This window comes from Capsicum annuum, chromosome 7 (genome assembly GCF_002878395.1).
Source record: "Capsicum annuum cultivar UCD-10X-F1 chromosome 7, UCD10Xv1.1, whole genome shotgun sequence".
Taxonomy (NCBI): domain Eukaryota; kingdom Viridiplantae; phylum Streptophyta; class Magnoliopsida; order Solanales; family Solanaceae; genus Capsicum; species Capsicum annuum.
This window is the reverse complement of record NC_061117.1, coordinates 224,814,532-224,827,552: the sequence shown is the minus strand read 5'-3', so window position 1 is coordinate 224,827,552 and position 13,021 is coordinate 224,814,532. Positions and strand designations below refer to the sequence as shown.

Below are 13,021 nucleotides of genomic sequence, written 5' to 3'. Positions count from 1 at the left end.
TCGTCCGAACTCAATAATTTTAGTACAGAGGTTATATGTATTATAAAAAAAAAAAACAGTAATTAGTATTCGAACGTTAAATTTTTTTTTATTTTTTTTTTACCTATTGTTAGATAATCAATCAGAGTTTTGCGTAAAAGAAAAATTAATGGTTCGTATTTGGATATTTGAAGGAAGAGCATTGGAGTAATTAGTAAAGTTGCTACTATGTTACTAGGAGATCACGAGTTCAAGCCGTGGAAACAATCCCTTACAGAAATATAAGGTGCACCAGACCGTGCATAGCGAGAGACTTAGTGCACCAGACCGTATTTAATAAAAGCTAAATAGTAATCTTATGCCAACCTATTGGAACGAATCACCAGAATAAAATGAAGGAATTTGGAACAAAAAAAATGAATAAAGCCCAATCCTATAGGTTTTTTTCTACATAATGTTGTAGTTCGATTGTTGATTGCAATTAGTAGTGATTTATCATTTGTTTCTAGTTCCACTGGAATGTAGAGACCTTGATTTTGTGCTCCACTTTTGGTAAACATGTGCTTAGAACCACAAGTGATCGTTATTTTTTTTATAATCGTGGTGTTCGGGTCAACTTGTGCTCACCTCGACTAATTCTACGGAATGACTGATACCTCCCACCAGCAACAGGTAGCAGGTAACTTTGTCCATCAAGGATAAAACAGATGGAAAGAAACCACCTAGTGTTTGGAAATTGAACCTGAGACCTCATGGTGTTCACCCCAACTTTATTGAACCACTAGGACACACCCTTGGGGCAATAAGGGATTTGATTTTGTGTTTCAAAGTCCGACAAAATTGTGCCTGATTCAAGACCATAAGACCCTCCAATTGAGTGACCATAAGACCCTCCAATTGAGTGACTCAATTAGTGATCAGCATCTCTCAATATTCAAAGTTTCATATCTGAAATGGGTTTTCTTGCGACCACAATAACTTTTTGGGATAACATATATTTTCCCAAGAAATCCAATGCTTATTCTTAGCATCACCAATGGTATATGCCCAAAAGAATTTAGAAAAAATCTTATGAAGCTAATTTAATACACTCATTGGGGGATTCATGGCTGATAAAAAGTACTCTATATAGGAAGTGACTGCAGTACATCAAATTTTCTTGTGTACCCCTCTATTTTATCAGGACTTTGAAAAAGCTCTAATAAAGCTACGTATGAATAATGATGTCTTCTATGCGGATCTACTAGTCTCTCAAAAGATTTTTGAGTTCTCATGGACCTGATATTTCAAAAAATTACTTTATTTATCATTACTCGGATGTAAAAAAGGATCGCTTCTTTCTCCTTGTATTCATGTGTGATTGTTATTGTATAATTGGCTTTGAGACCCTTTTTCCTTTTCCTTTGAGTTTCCCAATTTGTCTTGGTGATAAATCTTCATCTTGCTCACCTGCTCTATATTAAGGTCTATACATTCATCCCTTTTCTCCAGTTTGGACATGGAACTAATTTTTAGGTGTTGCAGACTCTTCACTTTGATCGTCAAACCTATTCTCTTGCTCAACTTCTTTTCTCTGTTGTATATCATCCTTGGTTGCAGGTTGTTCCTTTTCTTCATCAGTTGTTTCATTCTGTGGTAGTTCACTTTCCATTACTTTATCCATATCATCTGCCTTCTTTATTGATTCATCCTGATGTTCAGCAACTTAAAAAGTATTGTGTGCATCCTGTTTTCTCTTTCGACCACTAGATTTCTCTATGTGCTCCATCTGTCCTTTCATTTGTTCTACCTGTGTCTTCCTTTTTCCATCATTCTCTGATATAGCATTATCTTTCTCTGTATTGTCTTCCTTAGACCCTGATTTCTCCTCTTGTAGTGCTACAAACTTGTTGCCAGTAGTAACGCCATTTTCTTTTGCAGGAGGTCTTCCCTTGTCTCCCCTTTCTGAAAGCATAAAGCTTTCTTTCTTCTTTCTTCTTTAAATTCCCATTCTTCTCCTTGTATCGTCTTCCCTTTGTCATCCTTCATTTATATCTCGCCCTCCTTCTTTTGTTGTTTGTAAATTGCTATTCCCTTCTTCTTCCTTTTTTGGATACAGTTCTGGGTGTATCACAAAACACTTCGACCTTGCAAGTTGCAAGTCTTACAATACTTTGGCAAATAGTCATATCTGATGTTCAACCACGTCTCTTTAATTTGATCTCACCACTCTTTAACCTCTACTTTTACTCTTGCGCAACTAGGCCTTGTCTTAATATTCTGTGTAGCCAAGTCGACTTGCGCAGTAGTTTTCCTCACCACTTCCGACCAGAGGCGAACCCAGGATTCGAAGAATTATCTTTACATAAGCCTTGAGAATCTTTCAATGACGAATGAGGAATAGTGTTGTGACGGACTGACTGGTCAATAGAGGCTTAAGCAATGACGAAAATACACATACATAGGCTAAATATGTGCTTTAGGATAATAAATAAATCCTTAACTCAAAAAAAGCAAATGAGTGTAGTAGCCTAACGGAAAAGGGAACCTTCAGGAGGTCGTAGGTTCGAATCCTCGTTGCTAAAAATAATAAAACAAAAAATTTGCAAAGGTAAACGTGACCCTAGGAATCGAACCTGGGTCAGGTCTGTGGTAAAGCGCAACTAAAACCGAGGCACCCAAAGTTCACTAGTGTTCAATAGGGTGCACTTATGATTATATATAAGCATCTTCAGATATATACATGTGCATATATAGAACTTTTTCCGAACTTTACGGGTGCACGTGCACCCCCACCTCAACACGTAGGTCCGCTTCTGCTTCCGACGAGTTACAAAAACTTTAGGGTTTGACGACAGTGTTTTGAGAGAGAACTTTTTAGATTTTCTTTTAGTTGCTTGGTTAATATTTCATTTAAAGGGATGTTAATCTGTGATTGTTCCTCCTAAATACTTTTGATCATATGTTAAATTTATGTGACTCTCGTATGATTAAAAATGAAAATATATTATTATATGTATTACTTATATGTAACAAATATATACAAAAAATGAAAAGAAGGAAAAATTATCTATGATTACAAAAATAATTTAGAAATTAATATTAAATAACTCAAACCTTCATATTATTAAATAGATTTTTTATAAAAACATCCAAAATAATGCATGTAAACGCAATAGTAGATCTTATTAACTAGAATAATGTATATATTAATGGTATTACGGTAATTAACCTTATAATATTTAGTGTGTAAGAAAATTATTAAAAAAATGGATTAGAATTCAACCCGTCAAATCTCAAGTAATTTTTTCTTTTTGGGCTGAGTAAAGCAAATTGCAAGTCAATATCATAATTGAGATACACTGCAAAGAATCGAACTCTACGTAAATTATAAAATATCTTGGAATGTTGTGAAAAGTTTATGGAGGCAAACGTAAAACTTACGAGGCGAAACTAACTTTCTTGTTGATGTGATACGGAGTCAAAACCACCAATTGGATGGTTCAACTATGCCTTCATCTCATAAGTCTTTTTAGTTGAATTCTCTCAAACGTTGATATTTTTCATTATCAAAATTCTCACAAATGTAAGGTCTTTCCAAGAAGAGAATACACAATTTATAGATAGTGTACAAAAAAAAAAAAACTCATATTTGTTCACTCCTATTCCATATCAACAATACAGTAGCCTCCTAAACTGAGTTTGTTGTTCTTGTATGTAAATAGTTATTAGGAATAAGGTATGTGAACATACTACCCTCTCTGAAACTCAAGTGATTACACTAACTTTTTGGTAAGGTGTGTATATACAGTATACACTGTTTGTTGTTGTTGTTGTAGTATAAATGTGTTTGTTGTTGCTGTTGTTGTTGTCCAAATGTGTTTGTTGTTATTGTTGTTGTACAAAACTGACCTAACATTTTTTCATAACCCCTCAATATTTTAATCATTTTCTTCATAGATCTTGGATGACCTGAACAGAAAAAAATGGTGTCATCTGCATAAAAAAGGTGATTATCTTTGAACTCCATTTTGGCATTCCATATCCTATGAACAAAAGATCTTCAAATAAGTTGTTCAAGTTTTTGGTAATACCCCTGCTGCAATAATGAATAGAGTGAGAGATAATGGATTGCTGATTGGAAAAAATCAAAAGATTGCCTATTGACTAACCACTAAATACCAATTACTACTTATACGCCTCACTATCATATCTATCTTTCTTTCAGAAAATCCAAATCTTTTCATAACCATTACTAAAAATTTCCAAGAAACCCTATCATAAGCCTTTGTCATATTCAATTTGACCACTATATTATGATGTTTGTTTCTCAAATTGGTGTCCCTTATTATCCCTTGTGCCAATAGCACATTCTCAGTAATACTCCCGCCTTCAAAAAACCAGTTTGATTAGGAGAGATTATACTTGGCAGCAAATGCACAATTTTTTCATGTAACAACCTAGAAATTATTTTGTTGGCAAAAGTACTAAGACTTATAATTTCCCGATTCGTCTGGGAAAATTGTCCAGAGATAGCACTCTCGCCAGTTAATGCAAAAAACACCTGCTTCATCTGATCATTATGCTGCTGAGTAACCAATTGTGGAATACACTGAATCTTATCAAGATTGTCACCCTCTTGATCTTGCTTGAATTAATTCATAAACACATTAGCTGTTTTTCTAATATTCTGAGTGGTACTGATCAGGTCCCCTTGCATAATCTGTATTTCAGTAACCTGCATTCTTCTCTTCTTCCTTTAACATAGGCATGCAAAAACTTTATATTCCTATCCCTCTCAATGAACCATTTCATTCAAGCCTTTCCCTTTCAGTATTCCTCCTTTATATAAAGGTATATTTTTAGATCTGCTTCCACTTTACTTAAAGCTATTTTGTTTTCCTTTGTTGGTGATATATCTCCAATTCCTTATCCTTCACTACATCTTTCAAGGTGGCAATCTTTTAGAATATGTTGCCAAAAGTCTTTTTACTCCATTGTGCCAAAACATTCCTGACTTTTTTCAACTTTGTCTGTAATACTGTGAAAGGTGACCCATCCAGTTCCCCTGACCAGGCTTCCTTCACCACATTAATGAAATCTTTATGCTTCACCACCTTCTCTTGTGATGATGCATCACAGATCACATGCAGTGGCGCAAGATCTAATCCCTGTCTAATCAAGTGTTGCACTTCACTATTGGGAAGAAGCTGCATAAATTCACTATTATCAAATACTCTGACTAGTCTCTTAAAGGTGCAATCTTCTTCAATTTTGCCATTCCACCAAGTATAACTAGATCCAGTGAATTTAACTTCATTTAAAGCACAGGAACTAACACAACTGACAGAGTATATAGTTTCTTGATGAGTTACAGCGAATCTCCTAGATTTTCATCCTTATCCATAATTGTGTTAAAGTTCCAACCAACAAGCTAAGAACACTGCATTTGATCAGAGATATTCTCTAAATTCTTTCATAATTCTAATCTCTAAAGCACTACACCTTGCATAAACTACAGTTATACTAAAAACCCTATTTGTTCCCCTTCTTTGATATTGCATTGTTAGTTACTAAAAAGAATTTGTTGTACCTTTAACATCCCACCCATCCTCCCAGAAGATTTAGATTTTTGCTGAGCAATTCACTATAGAATTTGGCAAAACAAATTTTCTTTGTACCTCTTTATTTCATCAGGACTTTGAAAAGGCTCAAATAAAGCTATGCATGAATAGTGATGTCTTCTATGCAGATCTATTAGTCTCTCAAAAGATTTTTGAGTTTTCACATACCTGATATTTCAAAAAATCACTTTATTTATCATTATTTAGAAGTAAAAGAGGACCCCTTCTTTCTCCTTATATTCATTTGTAATTGTTGTATTATTGGTTGTGATACCATTTTTGCTTTTCCTTTATGTTTCTCAATCCATCGTGGTGATAAATCTCCATCTTTCTCACCTGCTCTACATTAAGATCTATACGTCCATCCTCTTCTATGTTTTGTGTATCCCTTTTCTCCTGTTTGGACATGGAACCAATTTTTGGTGCTGCAGACCCTTCACTTTGATCGTCAAATTTGTTCTCTTGCTCAACTTTTTTCCTCTGCTGTATATCATCCTTGGTTGTAGGTTGTTCCTTTTCTTCATCAGTTGTTTCATTTTGGGGTAGTTCACTTTCCATTACTTTATCCATATCATCTGCCTTCGTTATTGATTCATCCTGATGTTCAGCAATTTGAACAGTATTCTGTGCATCCTGTTGTCTGTTTTGACTACTAGATTTCCCTATGTGCTCCATTTTTCCTTTCATTTGTTCTGCCTGTGTCTTTCGTTTTCCATCACTGTTCATATTAATTCTCTAATATAGCCTTATCTTTCTTTACTTTGGCTTTTGTATTGTCTTCTTTGGACTCTGATTTCTCCTCTTGTAGTGCTCTAAGCTTGTTGCCGGTAGTAACGTCATTTTTTTTGCAGGAGGTCGTGGGTTTCATTCATACCTCCCTTGTGTTGTTGTCTCCCCTTTCTGAAAGCATTCTTTCTTCTTTGTTCTTTAAATTCTCTTTCTCTGTTGTAACCTGAACTTTCAATAACAAGTAGCACAGGTGAATTTTATGGAAACGAAAGCAAAGATGAACGATACTAACTATAGTTACTACTGCTAGAAGAAGAGGGTAAAGATGAGAAAGGTTATAGAGAGAAAGAGAGGTGAGGACACGAGAATACGCTGCAACACAGTATGATGATGCCCTACTTCTATCCTAGATACTGCATAATATACACGTGCCTCATCCCGGTTGCCATATATAATCCTTCGAAAGCCTATTGACATGTTTCTGCCTATTGCTCCTACGTGGCTGCTTCTCAGGCCCAATTTCTTCTGTTTGATGGCCATCCCATTTACTTCGTTGTCTAATGTTGGTTCACTGGTTGGGTTCATAACATTACTCTCTCCTGAAAGGAGAACCTTGTCCTCAAGGTTCTGAGTAGTTGAATCTTGGAGCTTCAACGGAGTAATTTGTTGATCGGGTTGTCCTTTACAGCGTTTGAGCAACGAAATATGAAACACCGGATGAATGCGAGCCTCCTCGGGTAGCTGGAGTTTATATGCCACCGACCCAATTCGCTTGAGCACCTTGTATGGGCCAAAGTATTTCCTGCTCAGTTTATGTTGCTGGCTGCTTTGTAAGGATTGTTGTTTATACGGTTGCAACTTCACAAAGACCCAGTCACCTTCTTTAAAATGATCCTCAATTCGACCCTTATCATTATACTCTTCCATTCGATCTTGTGCCTTGGAGAGATTGAGCTTCAACATATCCAAAACTTCATCCCGACGCAACATGTATTGCTCAACGAGATCATCAGAAGCACTGCCAAGAATGTATCGAGCTATATTAGGAGGTTCTCTCCTATATAAAGCTTGAAAAGGTGTCAACCCAGCTGATGTATGAAGTGTTGTATTATACCAAAATTCAGCCCATGGCAGCATAGATACCCATTCATGAGGGCTATCGGCTACAAAGTATCGCAAGTACCGCTCAACACATTTGTTCAATGCCTCAGATTGTCCATCTGTCTACGGGTGATACGCCGTGCTCATGGCCAAAACAGTCCCCTGTAATCTATTTATCTCTTTCCAGAAAGTATGCAAGAAACGAGGGTCACGATCAGTTATGATTGTTTGCGGTGGGCCGTGAAGCTTAATCACATGAATAACAAAAGTTACAGCCACAGTTTGAGCATTAAAAGTTGCTGGGAGAGGAATAAAATGTCCATACTTGGACAGTCTATCAACCACAGTCATGATGGTAGCTTTCCCTTTAGAGCTCGACAAACGAGTAATAAAGTCCATTGCTAACTCTTCAAAAACCATCTTCGGCACCGGTAATGGTTGTAACAGACCTGCTGGCAATCGATTAATGTCCTTAGAACGCTGACAAGTCTGGAACGAAGCAATGTAAACCTTAACATCATTACGCATTGCTGGCCAATAAAAATTCGAGGCCAAACGATGAAAAGTACGAGCAACTCCAGCATGACCCCCTATATTCGAATCATGAAATTCTGAAAGTAACAATTGCTTCAAGGGAGAATCTCGTGGTATTACCAGACGTCCTTTGTAGAAGATGAGCCCTTTGTGAAAAGTATAGTCAGCGTATGCAGCAGGTTCGCTCCCCAACCCCTGTTGAACGGACAACAATTCTGGATGGCATTTATTCGCTTCTAACAGTTCCCCAAGCCACTCATAAGTGCTTTCTAAAATAGCAAACAACACTCCAGCATCAGGTGGTCTGGACAAGGCATCAGCGGCCTTGTTCTGCTTTCCCAGCCGGTAACGTATTGTGAAATCATATCCTACCAGCTTTCCAAGCCACTTTTGTTGCTCCGGTGTTTGAATTACTTGATTAGTGAGGTTTTTGAGGACTGTTGATCAGTGAAAATGGTGAAACGTCGACCCAACAAGTACTGCCTCCATTTTGCCACGGCTTGAGTAATTGCATATATCTCACGATGGTAAGTGGAAGCCTTTTTCATTTGAGGGCTTGACTTCTGACTATAGTAAGCAATCGGATGTCCCTTCTGTGAAAGAATAGCGCCAATACCAACACCAGAAGCATCAGTTTCCATGTGAAAGTCATCATCAAAGTTGGGCAAGGCCAAGACAGGGGTGGAACTGAGTCGAACTTTCAATTCTTCAAAAGCTTGTTGGGTTTGAGCAGTCCACAGGAAGGCGTCCATTCGTAGTAAATCAAACAAAGGACTAGCAATAATTGCAACGTGATGAATGAATCGTCTGTAGTACCCGGCGAGGCCCAAAAAACTGCGTACCTCCTTCACTGTATTTGGTGCAGCCCACTGTTTAATAGTGGAAATTTTGTAAGGATCCACTGCTAGTCCATCGGGAGAGATCAGATAGCCCAAATAATAAATAGTTCTCTTCCCAAATTGGCATTTACTGCGTTTAGCCACCAGTTAATCTTGTTGGAGCAATTTGAAAACCAATTCTAGATATTCCAAGTGTATCAACCACGACGTACTATAAATAAGAATATCATCGAAGAAAACCAACAAAAACTTGTGAAGATATGGGCGAAACACATCATCCATGGTGGCTTGAAAGGTGGAGGGGGCATTAGTTAAACCGAATGGCATGACCAAGAACTCGTAATGGCCGTCATGGGTCGCTTGGGACATCAACAGGACGAACTCTGATTTGATGATAGCCAGACAGTAAGTCCAACTTGGAGAAAAATTGAGCCCTGTACAGTTCATCAAATAGCTCATCAATAGAAGGAATCGAAAACCTATCCCGTACAGTGATGGCATTGAGAGCTCAATAATCGACACAAAAATGCCAAGAGCCATCTTTCTAGCGAACTAATAACACGAGTGATAAAAAGGGACTTGTACTAGGCTGGATAATTTCATCCCTTAACATATACAAAACTAATTGCTCCATAATTTGTTTCTGAAAATGTGGATAACGATAGGGCTTAACATTAATAGGCCCAGCATTGGGATTGATGTGAATCACATGATCCGTAGCCCGAACAGGAGGCAACCCCTGTGGTTTGTTGAAAACTCCAGAATATGAATTCAATAATGCACCTAAGTCAGGGGATATATCTTTATCATTCTCAATAACAGTGCCCTCGTGCACCAAGAAAAGGCAAAAATATGAAGCAATTGCATCGGTGGCCGAAGAGCGGCGTAGTGTTTTCAACTGAGCCTGTTGAAGATCGTCCGGTGAGTCACCTACCCATTGCACTTTCTTGCTGTCCAAATAGAATTCCATATGACGTTTGGAATGATCAGTAAGAACAGGTCCTAGAGTGGCCAGCCAAGCCCCTCCAAGTACCACATCTGCCCCATGGAAGTCCAATACATGCAAGTCCATAGGAAGGTCAGTACCTTGGACTGAGAATCGTACATCTCGAATCACCCCTTCACACCAGAGACGTTGGCCATTACCCACAACTACCGCAAAATTAGTAATGGGTGTAACCGTGAGAATGAAATTATGTGTACTTCCCCCATCAACCAAAACAGTGATCGGAGACCCCTGGATGTGCCCTTTGAAACGTAAAATAGTAGGAGAATGGCCTCCAACCAAGGCATGGTATGAAATTGTAGATTGAGCTTGCAATTCCAAGCCTTGGAGCTTCGCAGTTAACAATTCTTCCATGGTGGTATCGTCTAATGCCGGACTTAGGGGGTCTAAATCATCTTCGAGTAGAAGGATTCGAGGCAAATTTGGGCACCGATGATTAGCCACATATTTCTCATCACAATAATAACACAGTCCTTTTTCCCGACGTTGTTGCATCTCAACTGGAGACAAACGTTTGATGGGAAACTTAGCAGAGGGAACACCTGTGTTTCTAAAGGGTGCTAGAGATCAAGACTGAGGGTTGGGTAGTAGAGGTTGGGTTCTAGCAAAAGCTGGTTGCATTGGCCCTTTTTCTAGATTAAAACGCTGCTCATGGGTATGGGCCAAGGAAATAGCCTCATCAAGAGTGCTGGGTTTATGAACCAACACATTAGTTTTGATATCTAAACGAAGTCCAGATACAAATAACTTGACCATCAAGGTGTCTGGTATCTCCTCAGTCTCATTAGCGATAGTTTCAAACCTAGCCTGATAGTCGGTGACAGTGGAAGTTTGACAAAGTTACGCTAGCCGGCCTTCTGGATACTCCAATTCCTTTTTCCGAAATCGAATGAGTAGCTTAGAAGCAAAATGAGGCCAATCAACCAACTGCTTGTTTCGGAAGAGCCAGTGCTACCATTCAAGAGCGGTCCCATCCAAATAAAAAGAAGCCAGAGATAATTGTTGCTCTGGGAGGATAGAGTAAAAAGTAAAATACCGTTCAACTTGAAATGCCCAGGCATCCGGGTGTTCGCCAGAAAACCTACTCAGCTCCACAGATGCGGATTTGTGTCGGAGCACAGAAAACCTACTCAGCTCCACAGATGCGGATTTGTGTCGGAGCATAACTGGGTTACCGCCGTCGATGCGGGAAGACAGAACAACTTCGGCTAATTTCGAGCGAGAAGATTCTGCCAAAGGATACTTTAATTGAGAACCAATCAATGGCACTTGATTAAGAACTTCTTGCATCAATTTTTGCTGACCATCGACTGTCAAACGAAGTTCTGACATCTCCCGGGCCATGCCCATTTGTGCCTCTTCAAGTTGCTTGAGTCGAGTATCCACCATTGGAATACAACAATGAAAGCACCAATGTTGTGTCCTGAACTTTCAATAACAAGTAGCACAGGTGAATTTTATTGAAACGAAAGCAAAGATGAACGATACTAACTTATATAGTTACTACTGCTAGAAGAACAGGGTAAAGATGAGAAAGGTTATAGAGAGAAAGAGAGGCGAGGACATGAGAATACGCTGCAACACAGTACGATGATGCCCTACTTCTATCCTAGATACTGCACAATATACAGGTGCCTCATCCCGGTTGCCATATATAATCCTTCGAAAGCCTATTGACATGTTTCTGCCTATTGCTCCTACGTGGCTGCTTCTCAGGCCCAAATTTTCAGTTTGAACGGCCAGCCTATTGACTTCGTTGTCTAATGTTGGTTCACTGGTTGGGTTCATAACATTCTCCTCCTTGTATCACCTTCCCTTTCTCATCCTTTATTTATATCTCGCCTTTTTTGAGTTAATAACTCAAATGGTCGCTCAACTTTAATTTTTTATCTCAGAAAGTCATTCAACTTTGAACTTTTATTCCTGAAAGTCACTCAACTTTCATATTTTTACTCAAAGAGTTACTCAACTTTCACATTTTTACTCAGAAAGTCACTCATATCCTCTTTGTCCTCAGTTTTGTAATCCCCTTTCTCTTCCTTTTTTAGATACAGTTCTGGATGAATCATAAAACACTCCTTCTCATTGTGACCTTGCAGCTTGCAAGTCTTATAATACTTTGGCACATAGTCATATCTAATGTTCACCCACTTCTCTCTAATCTCACCACCTTTTAGTCTCATTCCTGCATTGATCCCCTTAGTGAACTCCCCTAGTAAATCTACTTGTACTTTGACTCTTACAAAACTAGGCCTTGTTTTATTCTGTGTAGTCAAGTCGACTTGCAATGGTTTTTCAATTGTTGCCGTCAGTGAGAATACTGCTTCTTTTTTAAAAAAAAAAAAAAAAAAAAAAATTAGAGGCAAAGAAGGGAAAGAAATCCATGCAATTACAATTGAGGTCTCCTCAAGATCAAATAAAGGATGCTACTTAAGTGTACTCATTGGATTTGACCAATAATTATGAGTGATATAGAATTGGGGCTTACATAATAGGTGTACATGTGCTTATTACTAAGGAGCCTCATATTCACTTTCCTCTTCAACTCACATTGTATTGTTATGAGGTTTCTTAAATCTTGAATCTCCGGCCAGCCATACGAAAACATTCATATCACTGCAAACTGCAAGTCTTCATTGATAATCATTTGATTTACTTCCTCCTCCTCTCAAATAATACGGGGTTCTCCATGTAAATAAGAAATCAATTTTAGAGGAATAGGTTATTAGTGAGGTTTTGGTGGTTTGATAGTATTGATATAAGACATCTTAGGAGGTTCCTCACCACTGAGGAAGTAGTTGGCCCAACCTCCACTTCCAACGAGTTACAACAACTTTAGGGTTTGACGACAAAGTATTTCGAGAGAGAGCTTTTTTGGATTTTCTTTTAGTTGTTTGGTTAATATTTCATTTAAAGGGATGTTAATCATAAACTTGTAATTAAACGTCGATCTTATTGATCCTCCTAGATTCTTTTGATCAAGTGTTAAATTTATGACTCTCAAATGATTAAAATAAAAATATATTATTATCTGTATCAAATATATACAAATAAAAAGGAAAGAAGGAAAACCTATCCATGATTACAAAAATAATTTAGAAATTTATATTAAATAACTCAAACCTTCCTATCAATAAATAATTTTTTTTTATAAAAACATCTAAAATAATATATGTAAACACAATAGTAGATCTTATTAACTAGAATAATGCCTATATTAATGGTATTAC

The 13,021-nt window shown here is 37.8% G+C and overlaps 1 protein-coding gene across 3 annotated transcripts; it reads right to left on the bottom strand.

The window, feature by feature from the left end:
• Nucleotides 1–4,270: 4,270 nt before the first annotated feature.
• LOC107878788 lies at nt 4,271–12,781 on the bottom strand. Of its 3 annotated transcripts, XM_047393362.1 has the most exons (3): nt 12,280–12,781; nt 10,918–11,214; nt 9,228–10,872 (listed from the first exon to the last, which is right to left on the bottom strand). In XM_047393362.1, the coding sequence occupies exon 3, from the start codon at nt 10,284–10,286 to the stop codon at nt 9,330–9,332; it is 957 nt and encodes a 318-aa protein (XP_047249318.1). In that variant the 5' UTR covers nt 10,287–10,872; nt 10,918–11,214; nt 12,280–12,781; the 3' UTR covers nt 9,228–9,329. The 3 variants fall into 3 exon arrangements, with proteins under 3 accessions (XP_016581406.1, XP_016581405.1, XP_047249318.1); XM_016725920.2 differs by lacking the exons at nt 9,228–10,872; nt 10,918–11,214 and adding an exon at nt 4,271–6,539 and having other exon boundaries at nt 12,280–12,778; XM_016725919.2 differs by lacking the exons at nt 9,228–10,872; nt 10,918–11,214 and adding an exon at nt 4,271–6,534 and having other exon boundaries at nt 12,280–12,777.
• Between the last annotated feature and the right edge of the window lie 240 nt (nt 12,782–13,021).